The 19277-nt window shown below is 34.6% G+C and overlaps 1 protein-coding gene across 4 annotated transcripts in view; it reads right to left on the bottom strand.

Annotated features, from left to right (window-relative positions):
• Positions 1 to 908: 908 nt before the first annotated feature.
• The window catches only part of RBM27 (RNA binding motif protein 27), a 73548-nt gene continuing 55179 nt past the window's right edge, over positions 909 to 19277 (bottom strand). For all 4 annotated transcript variants that reach the window (XM_026018497.2, XM_026018500.2, XM_072749907.1 and 1 more), the window contains 5 exons: positions 19035 to 19199; positions 17730 to 17834; positions 17410 to 17601; positions 5660 to 5770; positions 909 to 4197 (listed from right to left, as the gene is read on the bottom strand). In XM_026018497.2, coding sequence (XP_025874282.1) covers positions 4114 to 4197; positions 5660 to 5770; positions 17410 to 17601; positions 17730 to 17834; positions 19035 to 19199 — 657 coding nt within the window. In that variant the 3' untranslated portion in view covers positions 909 to 4113. The remainder of the gene's footprint in view (positions 4198 to 5659; positions 5771 to 17409; positions 17602 to 17729; positions 17835 to 19034; positions 19200 to 19277) is intronic.

Below are 19277 nucleotides of genomic sequence, written 5' to 3'. Positions count from 1 at the left end.
AATTTGCCAATGAGAGCTCCACTGTAGCAAAATATTTGCCTTGTTACCATTAAACAGATATAACTCTGTTTAGAAGTATGCTTGGCCCCCTCCAAACATCCAGGCACTAATTTATTATAAGCATGATGTAGGTTATTCAAAACAAATGGTCACGCAGATCTTGCCATTTACTTAATTCATAAAATACAGATAAAATTTATTTGAAAATAATTAAAATGGAATTCTTCCCATTCTTTAGTATTTTCCCAGAGAAACTGAGATTTAAAGAATTCTTCATAGACAATGCCTAATGATTTGAAAGGGAATTTTATAATGATAAGAAAAGCAATTTTTAAAATGAGAAAATAAGTCCAAGTGATAGACCTCCTTTTCTCAGCAACATCCAGTCATCGGGGTTATTAAACATTGCTTCCTTCGCCTGTTATTCCTTACAAAAATATTCATCACAATTAGGGCTGCCCTATCTTTAGGTCATCTCTTTAAGGTGTTCTTTCCCTTTTCTCTATTCGACAAGGAAAATATCCCTCCTATTCATTGGTAGTCATACTGAATAATCTCGAGGTAACATTAAAGTAGTTGTCTTCATATAATTGTTTGTGCTTTTGTATTTGGGACACCAAGACTCATCCACGTACAAAATATGGCTATCCAAGGTTACTTACAGCTAACGCTTCAATACCTTTCTCATTCATTTTTAAGACCACCTTGTTCATTACATCTTCCTGAATTCATTGAATTTTGAATAGCCAAGACTTTGGTACCCAAATTCACATTCAGTGCATTCTCTCATGTATGTGAAACCCAACATGAGCACACAGGCATCATATCCACTGCTCACTCGTTCTCACATACAAACAAGCATACACACACATTTTCTTTCTTTCCAGAACAAGCCAGAATTACAGCTCTTTTGGTGATTGTTAGAATTTTTGGAATGGTTCATAAATTTTCCAATTTTAAATTTGTAATACTTTTATCTTTTTTCTTTTCTTTTTTTTCCAATTGTGAACCATTCCATATTGCATCTTTATTGCAAAAGTCAACATGCTTCTTAGAAATTCAGATTGTAATCGGTAAAACAAACATTACAGATATGAATTTAAATGTATAAACAGTTAGAAATTCAACAATATCTCCTATTATACTATTACACAAGTTCACAATTTTGTAAAAACTATAATACAGGCATACTATACATCAAGAGGAACCACTATTCCTTTTCACATGATTTTTTTCTTCTTTTTGAAATAATGATCCATCACCACGGACCTACCTTAACAAGACTGTTTCCCAATTTACCATCTTAGCTGGTAACAATGTCTTCCCGATAAACATGAAGAAAGTGAGGGAAACTGCATTCCCTAGAGTTACCTTGTTAAGCCTGGGTAGCAATCCACTAGCCAACCAGACTAAGCTAGTAGTCAGACCGGACCGGTGCTCATCAGCTTCTTAGATGTCATACTCATTAAAAAAGAACAAAATTTGCCTCAGAAGGAGTATGTTATTTCTCTAAGGGAAGATGCCAGGAAAACAAGTCATGGTAGTTACTCCCTTTAAAGAGAAATTCTAAAGCTTGGGGATTTGAGGGTGGGGGTAAAAAAAATCCTAAAGGAAAAAAATTATATACATTCAACAGTTTTATGCTAACCTTAACCAAATTTTCTAGTATTATATTTAACCTCTTTTTTGAGTTCACTTTGGAGAATCAAACATGTTATAGAAATCTTAGGACATTTTAAAATTATTTTAGTCCAATTTTAAGGTGTATTGAAAACTACATTTTATAGAAAGGGCCTCAATCTTCCTGGAAACAGTGTCTTTCTATTCTTTCCTTGAACACCCTTTTCTTTCATCCTCTCTCCCCCAGTAACTAAAAAGTCAAATAAATCTTCCTCTCTCTCTCTATACGGAGAGTAATATGATGTCAATTTTGAAGTTAAAAAATCATATGAAAAGGAATCTCATTCTGAACTGTCTACTGAAAATTTTCTCTTACAGCTCCATTAATTTACTGTAATTTTCAGTTTCCAAATACAAAAATACAACAATTCTTATTGAAATCTATACGCTGGTAGTTTTAGTACACAAAAAAACCAAACAAATTATTTACAAAATTATACAGTTTAAGAAAAAACTTTGTACAAAAAATATATAAATCCTTTGTTCCCTCTATCACGTTTAAACTGTCAGGACTCAAAATATTCACCACAATGAATCTTTCAAAATATATACCGACTGAGCCACAGACATCAAAATTTCATTAGAGATGATGGAGGAAGGAGCAAGATTGCTTATTCTAGGTACCCCCTTGTAAGGTTTTCCTTCTTTTATGAGCTTATTTTAGCTTCAGTGTTATCAGAAATATAATAATAACCTAGAAAAAGGAAGTCCTTATTATTGTGAAGGGAGAATTACATGAACTTAAAAATGATCCTGGTTTGATACATCATTCCAGGAAAATAAGTGGAAGAGAAAAAAGATAATCAGAACGTGGGATTTAACTTCTTACAGCTAAGTAAATCTAGAGTCCTGATGGTTTTAGGTTTCTTAGCGAACAGTTTCTATTTTGAGAAACAGCCTTTACCTCAGGAAACAAAATCCTTGACATAGTGATCACCAAGAACCTTCTGAAGCCAACAGGAAGTTTCAAATTTTCACACCACACATATATAAAAACATAGATGTGTATATCCTTGAAAAAGTGACATCCTATGTACATTAATCTTTTTATTTTCCCAGGGGTCAATACAGTGTAGTGTTGCTCCTCTGCTTTTCCATCTAACATTCAGAACACAAGGACATAAATTTACATATATATTTTACTTAACAGATACTCTACTCTATACAGTGTACAGTAAAAATGCACACAGTGAAGGAAACTGTCTATTGAAGGATGCATATGTTTATGGATAGCAACAAGCTACAAAATTATGAAAATATAAAGTCATCTGATCAAAGTCAAGTTATGACTCCCATTTATTACTAGCATCCCATCCCCATTCCCCTACCCCACCCAACCCCACTCCCACCCTATCCCCAGTCACCTCACCATCATGGTTTAAATTTAGGAAAAGAATTTCAGACACTTTTTAACCCTTTTTATATAACTATTAACTAAACTGAAGCGTCAAAAAAGAAAAAAGAAAAGCTGGTGACTCTCTCTTCCCCCGCAAACCTTCCATTATTCTCATCAAAACATCACTTATTTATCAAGATGCTGGTTTAAACTTTTTATTGGGGACTGACTTTTGGAGGGCCAAAAGAATCCTTTATCTCAGCAGTGGGTAAGCTGGGGCTATTAATAAAAAGGCAGGAGTAAGTGGGGACAAGAAGGGGCAAGAGGTGAAAGCCTTTTACATTGAAAATATTTTTAAAGAGGACCAACTGAACCAATACTCACTAATTTCAAAGCAAACTAAGGATCAGTAGCATTAAGTCCAGGACAGTTAATATAATGACAGAATGGAAACACCATGGAGCTAGCTACCATTGCCTTATAGAATTTAAGAATACAGAGTTTGTTATGATTTACACTAAAATAGTCCTTGTACTGCACATAAACACCCCATCCCCCATCAAAAATTTAGATTGAATACAAACTGGGCTCCTCCACTGTAAAAAAATTAAAATAAATTTACTTTTCTTCTTCCAAGACAAGTCTTGAAAGCAAAAGGGTATTTTAATTACAAACATCTCCTTCTGTCTGGCGGACCCATTCATAATAGCTGAGAGTTAAGAGATTCCAGGCGATTTTGACATTTAATGAAATTTTATCAGATTATAATCCAAAATAAAATTTCTGAACACCCTGTCATTTACATCATAATCCAACACCAATAGCAACAAAACAGGTGGTGTGGAAAGTAAGGCTCTAGAGATTATCCGTATCATTCCTGTGGATCTTCACAACTGTGTAAAAGTCACTAGGCCTTTGGTGCTTTAATATCATGAACAGTTATGAGATGTGTTTAAATAGCAAACTTGCTGTCCTTAAACCTACTGTGTGGAAAAGAAAAATAAAAAAAATTTTTGGCTCATTGACTTCTTTAAATAATTTTAAAAAGTTGTTCTTCTAAACAATATTCCTAAAAATTATACAGCTCGCATCAGATTTCATCTTCGCCATGAACGAGACTCATATTCATCTTCATCTTCATCATCATCATCATGCAAAAACAAATCTGAGGTTTCTGTTTCCTAAAGAAAGAGTAAAATCTGCTTAGTGGTATAAGAAAGGTAAGTTATTAGGCAAAAAGGACAAATAGACTAGTATACAAAACCCAGGCTGAATTTACAAGTGATGTACTCAGAGAGTATCCTTCAGGACAAAAACACCCATAAAAGTTTTTTAATGTACATATTCTCCTCCTCTTGCTAATTTCACTAGTTTTAATAGATTTCCATTCTAATATCATCAGGAAAATAAAGAAAATAATATATGAATGTTTAGTAGGAAAAATAAAAAAAAATCTATGAAATGTTTTTGATAAAATCAGTTTATTAATAAAATTAAATACATTTAAATTCATTTTATTCCATTAACTTAAAAAGAAGGAAAATAAATGATCAAGTTCCTAAACCTTTCTTTCAATAACCAATTATCTATGATGGAGAACATACCAATTTCCTAACGATGCCAAAATTTCCATCCTTATATACTAACATTTTTTATTTATTTTTTAAAATTTTATTTATTTATTCATGAGAGACAGAGAGAGAGAGAGAGAGAGAGAGAGAGAGGGAGGGAGGGAGGGAGAAGCAAGCTCCATGCAAGGAGCCCGACATGGGACTCGATCCCAGGTCTCCAGGATCATGCCCTGGGCTGAAGGCGGCGCTAAACCACTGAGCCACCGGGGCTGCCCTTTTTAACATCTTTTAAAGCCAAAATTACAATGAAACAAGAAAACTCACAATGTTCGCTACGTGCCCATTTAAATAAACAAATTAGAAATAAGAGTGAAGGGCAGCCCAGGTGGCTCAGCAGTTTAGTGCCGCCTTTGGCCCAGAGCATGATCCTGGAGACCCTGGATGAATCCCACATCAGGTTCCCTGCACGGAGCCTGCTTCTCTCTCTGCCTGTGTCTCTGCCTCTCTCTCTCTGTCTCTCTCATGAATAAATAAATGAAATCTTAAAAAAAAAAAAAAGGAGTAAAGAAGCAAAATTATTTTTCATGTATTTTAAGAGTTTCATCATTCAGTGGTTCTATTATAGTTCTTGGTTTTCCTATTTTTTCCCTTTTATGTCCTACTTCCTTATTCTCATTTTAATTAACTGCACACAGAAGGTATTAAAATAAGAAACTCTACTTCTATTACTTACGGAACATGAATAAACAAAAGCTAAAACAACCAGCTAAAATGTAATTCATTCATGTAATCCATGTCCTCACCAGAATAAAAATTTCTAGAGCTCAAATTAAGCCAAAATAAATGCAAAAAAAGAAGAAAAAAGAAGTCTCTCCTATGCCAGAAAATATCCTCCCCAAAGAGCTTTTTATGTCTACAAGTATTCTGATTCTTTAGTAAACTTGTAACTAGTCTTAAGTTACTGTATGTATGAAAGAATATTTTAAAAGGAATTTTATTTACTTTAATGTTAAGAAAAATACTAGCTGAGAAACAAACTAATTCAATATTTATTTTTAATCATTAAATTTACCTCCTCCTTGACTTCTTCTTCCTCAGTCTCAGTGGATACAGAAGGCACCTTGGCCTTGTGCCATGATATTTGTAGCCGACGGTCTTTGAATTTTGACCCTTGGTTTGCAGTCTAGAATAGATTTTAGAAAAACACAGAAGTCTGAATTCAAATTGTATTCTACTTAAAAAGTGTAATGACTTGGGGAGGAAAATGTTAAAGTGGATCTATACACAATCTCCAGTAAGAGCCATAAAAACTAAAGCCTCCCCCACCTTTTTAACTTACTTAAATTCAATTAGTTAACACAGAGTGTATCATTAGTTTCAGATGTATAGTTCAGTTATTCATCCACTGCATATAACACCCAGTGCTCATTATAGCACGTGCCCTCCTTAATTCCCATCAGCCTATTAACCCATCCTCTGCCCCCCCCCCCCAGCAACTCTGAAGTCCCTTTTAAAGAATCACATGTATTATTTTACCCAGGTAGTCCATGTATTTATGTCATGTTAACTTTAGAATTTGTCTTGGTTTAGATGATAAATTATACTGCCACTCCACTTACAAAAGTCATGATGAAAACAACAAATATTATCTTAACATGATTAGTGGCCTTTAGCTTTGATAATTTACATAAACTGAAAACCTAAAAGTATAGTTTTTTTAAATGCCTAATGATGTCACAGCATCTCAGAGAGCCTTACCCATAGTTGATAAAAACTATTCCCATCTCCTCTTCTGAAATGCCATACAACAAGGACAAGTATTTAGCCATTCTATGCATTCAACAAATGTTAAAACACCTACTCTCCTAACTCAAGGTAAAAGTGCTCAGTTTCAAATGTATTTCTTGGCACTACCATCCAATTTCTTCTTTCCCAAGAAATTTCATTAGGAGAAAGTAAAAATTTTAAACACAAAGCAAAAGAGACAAAAGAATAGGGACCCAAAGTTTCATTAAAGTGAAAGCTCAGTCATTCCTACAGCTTTTCTATCAATGATGCTAGACTGCAGAATATTCCCAATTCTGGGTTCAATCCTGAAAAATACAATAGAAAAGGTTCTTTTAAATATGGGGGGGGGGGATTCACTCTAGTTTTTCTAGGAAAATGTTAAGTGTCAGTAAGCATTTGCCAAATGTTTCCAAAGAACACTCAGATCACTGCATGTTCAGAATGTATGTTAAGCCAGATCCATCATCAGTCAAGTACTATCTGCATAGATATCAGTCTGTGATCTAAGGAAAAACTCTACTATCCCTGTGGGGGCTACATCTTTATAACCTAATACCAAGTATTTTAATTTATGAGACACACTAAACTGTTATTTCAAAATGGTTCCATCCAAATATACATTTACCATCTTTTAAAAATCAGTTGGTTGCTAAGAGAGTAGATCTCATCACAAGGAAAAAAAGAATTCTATGTGAGGTGACAAATGTTAACTGCACTTATTTTAGTAATCATTTCACTATAAGCACATATATCAAATCATTATGTTGTATATCTTAAACTAATACAATGTTGTATGTCAATCAGATCTCATTAAATCCAGAGAAAAATCTGGTAACTTGTGTAGTACACATCTTTTGCCCTTATTCTTTTAACATAGTACACAGCCCAATTAGACAAAGACCTTTTCACTATTTCGTTCACTTCAGTATTATCTCAATTCTTTCCAGCATTACTGAGGTAAAACTGACAAAACTGTAGGATATCTGTAACTGTAGGATAACTGTAGGATAAGTGTAAACAGGATGATTTGATATACAGATGCAGAGTGGAAAGATTCTCCCTATCTAGTTCATTAACAACACATTCATCACCCCACCTATTTAACTTTTTTCTGGTGAGAGTATTTGAGTTCTACTCTCTTAGCAAACTTCAATTATATAATACAGTGTTTTAAACTATAGTCACCATGTAATATGTTAGATCCTTAGACTTTGTTACTTGAAATTTTAAAAAAGATCTGTCAGTTTTTATAAACAGAGAGTGATGGAGATTTTTTAACCTATATTTACTGGGTTGCCCTCCAAAGATGGTAGCAGTTCTGTCCTCCAGAAAGAATTTTAGAGCATTAATATGTACTGCACATAAATTACTGAAGGAAGAATTAGAAATTTAATTTGTATGCAGTCAGAAATTAAGAATATATAACCCCCACAATCTAATCTACAATAATAAACAAGATGAATGATCAGAATAAAGATATATTTTAATAATACCAAGACAAGAATTTTCACACACTATTGACAGGGCTCTACATTAATGAAATTGATGTAGTTCACTCAATACTTCCACACATATCCAACAAAACTCTGTACACATATACACTGAAAGATCTAAAAGAATACTGCTATCAACAATGTTCATAAAGTAAAAATACCCAAATACTTATCCACCACAAGAGAACTGAGGAATAAATTGTGTTTTATTTACACAACTGAAAATTATAGAGGAATAAAAATGGCAAACTACTGTTACATGTGATACGAAAGAATCTTACAAACGTAATGTTAAAGAAAAAAAAAACCCACAAAAGAATATAGACTGTGTAGTAGTTCCATTCATATAAATGTTTAAAATAGGCAGAATAATAATATTGTCATCTTTAGGAAAGCACATTTAGGTGATAAAACTAGAGTTGATTCTATTTGCCCTAGTTGCATGAAGCTGATTGCAAGCACTGAATTAGTAAATACCAAACCACCGTTCCTAAGGCAAAGAGAGGGTCAGGTTCCTATGAGCCTCTGGTCAAAACATTCAACTAATCAATACAAAACCTTGTTTTTATGTTTAAAGACACCTTATTTTTAAAATATATGTTGATTCACTGAGATTGAACTCATAGCCAAAAGCACTCATGGCTGAAAAAGCTTACATAACACACCTATTTTTACTATAAGGCACATCATAGCCTTCTTGAACTTTTGACATAGCACTTGAGAATTATACTTGGGAAAGCATTTCAGATAGTCAAATCACCAATGAAAAACACAAAAATGAGGAAAAATGGGGTATCAAATAGACTGCAAAAGGACAGCTTTTTACAGTATGAGAGCTGAAACAAGAAGGCAGAGTGTCACCTTATTTGATTTTAGCTGTGAACGCGTGCATCAGGAACTCATTTTCACAGCTCTGCCAAAGTCTGAAAATGACCACAGAAGTACCTTGACCGTCGAATTTTTGATCTTACAAATAATTTTACTAGATAGGTTAAGTGCAAATACAAAACCCATGATTAGGGAGGATCAACTGTGTAACAAAAGCAAGGAGGTAATTATCATAAAGTAAGGATAATGGTCACTTTTCTAAGGAGAAAACAGTGACTAGAAAGGGGCAGAATGGACTTTTGGGCAGCTGTGAATATACTTTTTCTTGAATAGGTAGGAATATGGAAGGTTACCTTCCAATAAATCATTGAACTATATATGCTTCTGTTACATATCATTTGCTTCAGTAAATATTTGTTTTTAATATTTTATTTATTTATCTATTCATGAGAGAGAGAGAGAGGCAGAGGCACAGGCAGAGGGAGAAGCAGGCTCCATGCAGGGAGCCCAACGCGGGACTCGATCCCAGGACCCCAGGATCACATCCTGGGCTGAAGGCAGGCGTTAAAAGCGCTGAGCCACCCAGGGATCCCCCAGTAAATACTTTAAATTGAGTATTATCCTTATAATTTTAAGAAAACACCAAATAGCTATTTATGTTAATGAAGCAAGGCCTGAAAAGCAGCTCTGTATTTATAAGCCCACTCTAGTAAATTTTTTTAAGTTAGAGACTTTGTGTATGGATTTTCATATTCATAATTTTTTCTGTAAAGATATCTAAGAATACTACCTTTTAAGAGGACACAGAGATCAAGAAGAGGGAAGATCCTTACTTCTTATTAACCATATTTTTAACCATTTGCATGTACTCATTTTTTTTATTAAAAAGTACTTTAACACATTTAAATCTGGCCTCCAAAATACCACACAGCTATTAAAATACATAATTTTTCTATACCCCTATATATATTATCTAACACACATGTCTAAAATATGGCATGAGATAATGAAATACTAGGGAATAATTAGATGTCCATCACTACAGGACTATTTAAATCCAGTGTGGTACATCTATGCAACAAAATACCATGCAGCCATTAAAAAGAACAGGGCAACACCAAGTGTACCAAAATAGCATAATCTCTAATAACATTCTAATACATATTAAATGAAAAGTAAACATACAAAAGAGTACTGTATATCACACCACCATTTGTGTTAGAGACAAAATAACACATATATACAGAAAGATTATCTTTGAGAAGATACATACGAAACAGATAATAATAAATGGCAAGTGAAACGAAGTGACTGGGTAAAAAAGGAAACCTTAGTTTTCACTGCATATACTTTCATTTCTTCTACACTTTGTACATGTGTGCTACCCCTCAAAATATAATAAGGTAATTCAAATAAAATAATATATACCAACATATATGTGAATATGAGAAAATCAATGAAGTTATATCCAGTAACCCAGAAGTACTTAGAACCTAAAAGGCACAAGTTACTCAGAAATTTATCTAGCCCAATCATCTTCCCAGATCAGAAACTAATGCCAATTCTGTCAGTCATCATTCATCAGTCACCTGACTAGCAAATATGAAAAAACAAAACTCAAGTGCTATTGAAGATACAGGCAAAAATGTGCTCTTATCCACTGTCACAAGTTTAGTATAACATTCCTGGAGGGTTATTCGGCAAGCTGTCCCCAAATTTTAAATATGTATGCCTTTGATCTAATCATAGTCTTACAACCAATGTAAAAAAAGGGTTATAAAACCAATGTTAAATACTTAACATATAAACATATAATGACAGTAAGATTACGCTGGGGACATGTTGGGTTGTCACAAGATTGAAGAGCACTTTCTGGCATTTAACAGGAATGCTAAAGGTATTGACATGTACAGGACTGTCCTGCATAACAAATTATTCCACTCAAAATTGCCAAATCCAGTAAGATATATATTAGAGTGGGAAACACTCTAGCTGCCAAGTCGTAGTAAATATCAGTAGTTCACAAAAAGCTATCATTACTAAAAAAATTTTTAAACAGTCTAAAGAAGGGCAAACACAAAGTGCTATTCAGAAAATTTTCTCTGAGAACGAGAGAACGAGTAACTTCTGTTCTGGCAAACACAAAGGCACATTACTTGTCAAACAATTAAGTTATCACTTTCTTAAACAGTAAAACTCTCAAATACATTTCCACACACGTGGAAGATGGGAGAAAGTAAAATCCCTATGTAGACAGCTATAGGGAAAAGCTAACCAAATGTGAGAAATCTTTAGTATTTACAGCAGAAGTAATCCATTGTCTTATATGAAGTTCCAGGAATGAAGGAGCAGACAAATTAGAGGTTCTTGCCAGTAAGAACACAAAAATTTCAATGAATTACATACATATTTTTGAGGGTACAGAAACTGACTTCTACACTTCTCACTTAAGACTCAAAATGCTCTCTGGCTGCAGACTACATTGCATCCAGAGTATGCAATGATATTTTGTAAAGGCATAAATATGTAAGAAAAGAGAGAATACAACAAAGCCAAAAAACTGTGGAGCTAAAAAAGCAAAATGATTGTCAATATACAATGCTTACAATTAAAAAAAAAAATCAAGAAGTAACAGTAAAATCTTATTATTTAAAAATGAAAAAATAGGGGATCCCTGGGTGGCTCAGCAGTTGAGCGCCTGGTGATCCTGGAGTCCCAGGATCGAGTCCCACGTCGGGCTCCCTGCATGGAGCCTGCTTCTCCCTCTGCCTGTGTCTCTCATGAATAAATAAATAAAATCTTAAAAAAAAAAGAAGAAGAAAAAGAAAACACAAACCAAAAAAAAACCCCCCAAAACAGCTAAAAGATTTAAAAGAAGACATCCTTGAAGAATATAAAATGGTGAGAAATAGAGTAGGAGAATGTTTAACAATTCTGTGAATGTTAAGTTCATTTGACTCTTCAAATGACATACACATATAACTTTTAATAAAAACTAATTCCTTTCAAAAGAATCTAAGGTACTTAAAATTTTCTTTTTTTCTGTAACTGAATATTTTCCAAGTTTCCTTCAATGAATAATCACGGAAGACACTGTTTTGCAAAAGAATGAAACGAAACCACTCTTTCACCAAAAACATAAATAAACTTAAAATGGATTAAAGACCTAAATGTGAGACCTGAAAACATAAAAATCTTGGAGGAGAGCAGAGGCAGTAATTTCTCTGATATCAGCTGTAGCAATGTTTTCTAGATTGGTCTCCTAAGGCAAGGAAAAAAACAGCAAAAATATAACCTACAGGGACTACACCAAAATAAAAAGCCTCTGCACAACGAAGGAAACAATCAACATAGCTAAAAGGCAACCTGAAGATATTTGCAAATGACATATTCAATAAAGGGTTAGCATCCAAAATACATAAAGAACTTATAAAAATGCACACTGGGGCAGTAAGTATGGAGGTTCCCCCACAAAGTTAAAAATATAACTACACCTCTGCCCCCACAAAAGAGAATTACCCTATGATCCAGCAAGCACACTACTGGGTATTTAACCAAAGAATACAAAAATACTAATTCAAAGGGATACATAGCCTCTGACATCCATAGCAGCGTTATTTACGACAGCCAAATTATAGAAACAGCCCAAGTGTCCATCTACTGATGAATGTATAAAGATGTGGTGTACACACACACACACACACTTACACACACACATACACACACAGAAAGAGAGAAAAGGAATATTATTTAGCTTTAAAAAAGAATGAAATCTTGCCATTTGCAATGACATGGATAGAAGTACAGAATACTGTGCTTAGCAAAATAAGTCAGAGGAAGACAAATACCATATGACTTTACTCATTCGTGGAACTTGGGAAACAAAACAAAAGAGCAAAGGAAAAAAAAAGTGAGGTAAACCAAGAGACAGACTCATAACTACAGAGACAGTTACCAGAAGGGAGGTAGGTGGGGGGATGGGTGAAGCAGGTGATGGTATTAAAGGTAGGCACTTGTGGTGATTACCACTGGGTGGTATGGAAGTGTTGAATTACTTAAAACTAGTATTACACTGTATGTTAAGTAACTGGAATTTAAGTAAAAACATAAAAGAAAAACACATTGTCTTAGTTGTCTAAATCAACAACTACTTAATCTCTTTCCATTCTAACTGACCTTGGTTTTCACGATTGGACAATTGGCTTATGGAACCATGACTGATTTAATTCAATCATGGGAACAGTTTCCTCAACAGAGACTACTTTATAAATGGGTAAGTGACAATCTGACTAAGACACATGAGGGCACATGTGCTGAATGAGAGTGCTACAGGTCAGGGGTGAGGTAGGGTAGAGGCAGGGATACTTTCTAGGAAAGTTAGCTCATAATTTTTTAAAAATGTCATAAGAAAGTTCTGTTCTTTTTTGCCTTTGGATATTCTTTTTAGAGGCCACGATATTTGTGGTTGATGCAGACATCCTGGTGTCACACCATGAAGAAACAGGCCTAAGAACAAAAGCCAACAACGTACTAGTACTAAGATACCAGAAGAAACATAAAAAGGTGTTGTGTGTCTGAGTTTCTGAATTAAAAGTAAAATTTCCCTATTTGTAGATTTCTTGAAAAGAAAGAAAATAAATGTTCACATTTCCCAAGTTATTCATGTTTTACTTGCAGCCAAACACATCCTGAGAAGCATGATCACTTTCATAATCTAATCAGGAAGAAGAAAAAAAAGTTCCACCTTCTATCATTGAGTCCAGTAGCTAAACCACACTACCACAGTTCAAAAATCTTGTAGTTGATTAATGCATACTATTTGAAAATGCCTAAGGGCAGTTCAAGTGTTCCCAACATTTAGTATAAGTAACTCTTCTGTTGAAACTCACCAAACCTCTCTTTAATCAGGGGCAAAGGAATGTACCTTAGCTCTTGTCCTGTCTGTGCCCTCAAGCAAGGCTCTAGGACTTAAAACTTTCATCTTCTGACCTAAAGTTTAATATTAAAATACTTAAAGGGAATTCTTCATAAAGGTCTTTAATATCCTCAGATCTCTGTCAAATGAAAGATATATATAAGAATTCTTTCTTTAAAAAGTTCTTTCCAGACTCATTGATTTTACCCTTAAAATACATAAAATTCTATTTTTTTAAATTTTTTAAAAAATTTTTATTTATTTATGATAGTCACACACACACACACACACACACACACACACACACAGAGAGAGAGGCAGAGACATAGGCAGAGGGAGAAGCAGGCTCCATGCACCGGGAGCCCAACATGGGACTCAATCCTGGGTATCCAGGATCGCGCCCTGGGCCAAAGGCAGTCGCTAAACCGCTGTGCCACCCAGGGATCCCTAAAATTCTATTTATATGCTATATAATACTATTTCATATTTTTTAACTTAACTACTTAACATATAAAGTAATACGATATCACATACCAGGGATCTTTGCAAACTACAGTCATGAGGCTAAATGTGGCCCAGCACCTTGTTTTTGATGGCCTGTGAGCTAAGAATGGTTTTCATGTTTTTAAAAGATTATTAAACGTGGTAAAGGAGAGAGGCGTCTGGGTGGCTCAATCGGTTAAGCACGTGCCTTGGCTCAAGTCGTGATTGCAGGGTCCTGGGATCCAGTCCAACATCAGGCTCCCTGCTCACAGAGGAGTCTGTTTCTTCCTCTCCCTCTGCCCCTCCACCCACATTTGTATGCATTCTCTGTCTTGGTCTCTAATAAATAAAATCTTAAAAAAAAAAAAAAAAAAAAGAACCACTAATATTTCATCCTAAACGTAAATGTGATGTTACAAAGTCTGACTTAGGGGCACCTGGGTGGCTCAGTCCATTGGACGTCTGCCTCCAGCTTAGAACATGGTCCCAGGGTCCCAGGATCAAGTCCCACATCAGCCTCCCTGTTCAGTGGGCAGTCTGCTTCTCTCTCTGCTCCTCACTTTGTTTGTGCTCTCTTTCTCTCTGTCTCTCAAATAAAGAAAGAAAACTTCCATTAAAAAAAGAAAAGTCTGACTAAAAAGTAGTATAGGTTCACTTGGAAGGCATAGAAAATAGGTCTTCACAAAGAAAAACATGAAAATCCAACTTGAATTCTGTCAACCCAGAAACAAAAATTTAATGGACTTTTATTCAAAGTTTATGTATAATCTTGTATCCTATCTTTTTTAACCTAAAGGTCAATCCTGAGAATTTTCTCATGTCTTTGTTCTTTAAAAACGTTTTCAAAAAAATAAAAAATGAAAAAATAAAAACATTTTCAATAACAGCAAAATGCCACCGAGCATTTAGATTGTTCCTTTTTACTATTACAAGGGGTGCTATACTTAGCATCCTTACAGCTCTTATTTGCATAAAACCATTAATTTCCTTATGATAAATTCTTAGAAGCAGATTACTGGATACAAGAATAAACTGGAGGACACCAGAACGAGGTCCTCATACTGCAAAAGAGCTTCACTAAAACCCATCTTACCATATTTTCATACAGACGTGGTTCATCCATGATCCTTTCACAATCATTAAGGACAGTAAAAGAATAATGAAAATAACTATTTTACCTTTGCCTTCCTTTGTGGGATATAAAACACCTCAAGGAAGAGTTACCTTTTACATTTGCTAAATCTATTTACAATTCTGTCTAGGCACATAGATTTCTGTAGTTCTTTCAAAGAAAACATACTACACTGCCTCAAGCATCTGTTACTAAGGTGTGTTTCTAGCCTAACAGCACTCTATCAAAACAAACAAATAACAAAACACCATCAAAACTGATGGCAATGTTTCCCTGAAGTTACCTCACCTGCACTGGCTTTGTTTGCTCCTTCCCCAAATGTCGGGACATGCCCCTTTCCACAAACCAGATGCCATATTTCAGACTTATCAAATATATGTCCACAAAAATTGGTTATTGGATGCTCCACAATGATTCTACTTATGAGAAGGGAAGACATGCATGTGACCATGAGTTGTGGGCTAAAACTTAAAAACATCTACATGTAGTCTTCAGTGACCCTCAGGATATAATATGCAGCCTCCTACCTAACAAAGAAGACCTTGTTGTTGGAACTACAACTTGCTGCAAATTCAAATTTACCACAATTCTGCTTCAAGTACTGCCTCACCTGAAGTGAGGCTAGGTGTAAAGGCCCAACTTATTTGGCAAGCAGATATTAATTTTATATGCTCAACATTAAAAGACAAAAATCAACATTCACCCAGCCTCAAGAATACCCTGCACATGTGTAGTGCTCCTCTCCATATTTTACTCCTCAAGGAAGTGACTTTAAAGCTAGTCTCCCACTTTATAAAAAAAAATATGTAATATTGGTCAGACTGGTGAAAGAAAATGGCTTGAGTGGTCACTCAAGAGTATAGCCAACATAGCTCTCATATCTGGATACTGTAACAACCCACAGTTCTCTAAACTTCAAAGTGAAAAAGGATTAAGGGGCATCAAACTAAATAAGAAAAAAAACATAGAAAAAAAAAGAAAAGAAAAAAACATAGAGGGAAGTCTTGCTCTTTAAGATTTCCTTCACCATCTTTAACAGGTTAATAGGGCTGAAAATGGGGGTACCTCTCAGTCAGTTGAGCATCCAACTCTTGATTTCAGCTCAGGTCATGATCTTAGGGTTGAGGGATCAAGCCCTGCATCGGACTTCACACTGAACATGGGAGTCTGCTTGAGATTCTCTCTCTCCCTCTGCCCTACCCCCCACTCACACTCATTTGCTCACTCTCTAAAAAAATATAAAGTAAGATAAAATAAATAGGGCTGAAAATGTCTTCTCTCAAAAACGTTGTTTGAAGAATAAGGATCCCAGATGTTAACAGTCAACTCTGAGTATTTTTGTCTTGGTTCTGCCATTTACTAACTGTATGATCTTGGTTGGTTCACTTTTAAGTTTTAAACTTACTTACTTTATTTATTTAAAGATTTTATTTATTTATTCAGAGACACAGAGAGGCAGTGACACAGGCAGAGGGAGAAGCAGGCTCCCTATGGGGAGCCCGATACAGGACTCAATCCCAGGACCCCGGGATCACGACTTGAACCAAAGGCAGACACTCAACCACTTAGCCACCTAGGCATCCCTAAGTTTTAAACTTTAGTTTTTCTCATCGGTACACATGGGATTTCACATGCACTTTATATATATAGTTATTTAAGATTAAATGCGATCATGTATGAAAATGTTCTAGCACAAGTAACAGTACTTATTGAATGAATGAGTGGAAAGAGGATATACTCTGTTTAAGGAGCAAATTAAAGACAGTTATCTGTAATAAATCTCAATTTGCATGTTTATCTAAAAGTGGTTGCCACTGTACACAGAATAAAACGATACATGTCTCTTATCCTAATAAATTCTTCCTTTGAATTCTGCCTTCATCCCAGATTATTTTTACTTACTGACTATAAACACCTGGTAAACCATGAAATAACCCTAAACAAACAAAAAATTCAAATATTTGCTTTGGAACAACTTGTTAATAGAAATGGATTTATGTGGAGTTATGGAATTACAAAGCATTAGCTGCTTCTTGACCTTCAAATGTATTAATAAGAATTTGCTAATTCCCATTTTTTACAACTTGATTTTCTAATCTACAAAACATTTAATATGTATACAGAATGCAGCCAGAAAATGCAGACTACTATATAGTTGGCATCTGTCTACTTTAAAAACTTACTGAGAAATGTTGAAGTAATTCATCTTTCTCCTCCTCAATGAATGCCCCAACTGTTAGTGCTTTGGGGCGGTGGTCCACCACCATGTGATTCAGTGAGCCCCTTCCTCTTCCTCCACGGCCTCTGCCTCTTCCTCGACCTTGAGAGGACATGGTCTTTCCTCGACCCACCGGTAAAATACCTAATCGTGCAGCCTGAACAACAACAAAAGGTAGAATATAATATATGCTGTCAGACTGAACCCTAGAAAAGACAGGAAGAATATAGGTATTTATTTGAGATGTTAAATGTAGTGGGGTCAGGGACTCCTCTTAACTCTCACCTCAACCTGTAACTGACTGAGTTTTTTCCGTAACTCTGTTGTGTCTTCTCCTGAGGATAGCCTCTTGTGAAGATCCAGCTCAGTATCTAATAGTTCTTTCTGAGCCTTTGGAAAAAATAAGAGTAAAAATGTATTCATTAAAAGAAAAAAAAAATGCATTTGTTAGATAACGTCTAAGATCTTATTCAGAATATTATGCTTATGGAATGACACACATCTTTTTTGGCAAAATGAGAATAAGAGGATGCAATAAACCCGAGTGTTTTAGGGAAGGTTAACGGTTCAAAAATACACAGAGAGTATACTGACATTAGTAGAAATAATAAGCAGTATTACTGCTTCAGATGACCTAAAAATCAGACCTTGGAGAGTCAACTGAGAAGAGGGAGAATAATTTTCTAATAATAAAGAGTCATAAATGAAACACAATCGGGCAAAATAAATTACATAGGAAATACTCATTAATGGTACATAGATAATAGCCACATAATTGCTTTCCGATTTGAACCCTACAACTACTGCCACTTTTTTTGGGTGTGAGGGACAACCTATATGTCTTCAGATAGCATGACTGTGAGAGACTTTTTCCCTTCAAATACTAACTTTTAAAATGTGTATATGCTGCTTCTATAATTAGGAAAAATTTCAATAAAAATATTTTTTCAAAGCAATTTTGATGAAATATTTTACATCCCTCTAGTGAGAGAGCCACAATTTCAAATGTATTATATATAATGTACATAAAAATTTGCATTCTATATATCTGATAAATTTATTATTCCAAGTTATCAAAAGGCCAGAAAATAATCTAAAATTCCCCTAAAGAGCTGTAGTATAATGGAACCACTGCATATGGTTCCACAGCAAGTTCTCTCTAAGGAAACAAATGGCAATTAATGAAATTAGACTTAAGTGGATCTAGAACTTCTGATTCTTTTTTTCAACAGAATGCCACATTTTTGCCATATTAAAGCCAATGGTATCTTTTGAATATTAAAAGAGATGGTTCCACTATACCATAATATTAGAAAAACAATTCATGAAACAGGAAAATACACTTTTTTTTTTCCATCACTCTAGCAATTTCATCTTCAGGAAGTTAAAAAAAAAATCTTTGTTCAAAGAGAGTATTAGCACCTCTTTCAAAGATAGTACATAGCATACAGAGGAACATTTAAAAAAAATTGTTACTCTGTCTCCCCATTAGACTATTAGCTACCTAAGGGTTCCAATGTACTTTCAAAGAGCCAAGCACATAACAGATGTTCAACAACCCTATCCTGAATGGAAAATGCAAATAGATACCTCTGTTTTTGTCTTTACTTTAGATGGTGTGGAGACTGCAGAAGATGTTTTTAATTCATCTTTCAATTGTGAAATCTTTTCTCCAAGCTCTTTTAGAGTCTTCATTATGTTTGCTCTCTCTTCTGGTTTCATGTTTTTGTTCTTTTCTAGCTTAGATATTAGCATCTATAAAATAAACAGAAGAAAGTAAAACCATGCTTAGTAAATTTTAATATAAATAACCCTTATAAACTTTACTATGAA

This window comes from Vulpes vulpes, chromosome 2 (assembly GCF_048418805.1).
Source record: "Vulpes vulpes isolate BD-2025 chromosome 2, VulVul3, whole genome shotgun sequence".
Lineage (NCBI taxonomy): Eukaryota > Metazoa > Chordata > Mammalia > Carnivora > Canidae > Vulpes > Vulpes vulpes.
Note: the sequence above shows the minus strand (reverse complement) of the source record. Positions and strands in the feature narration are given on the sequence as shown.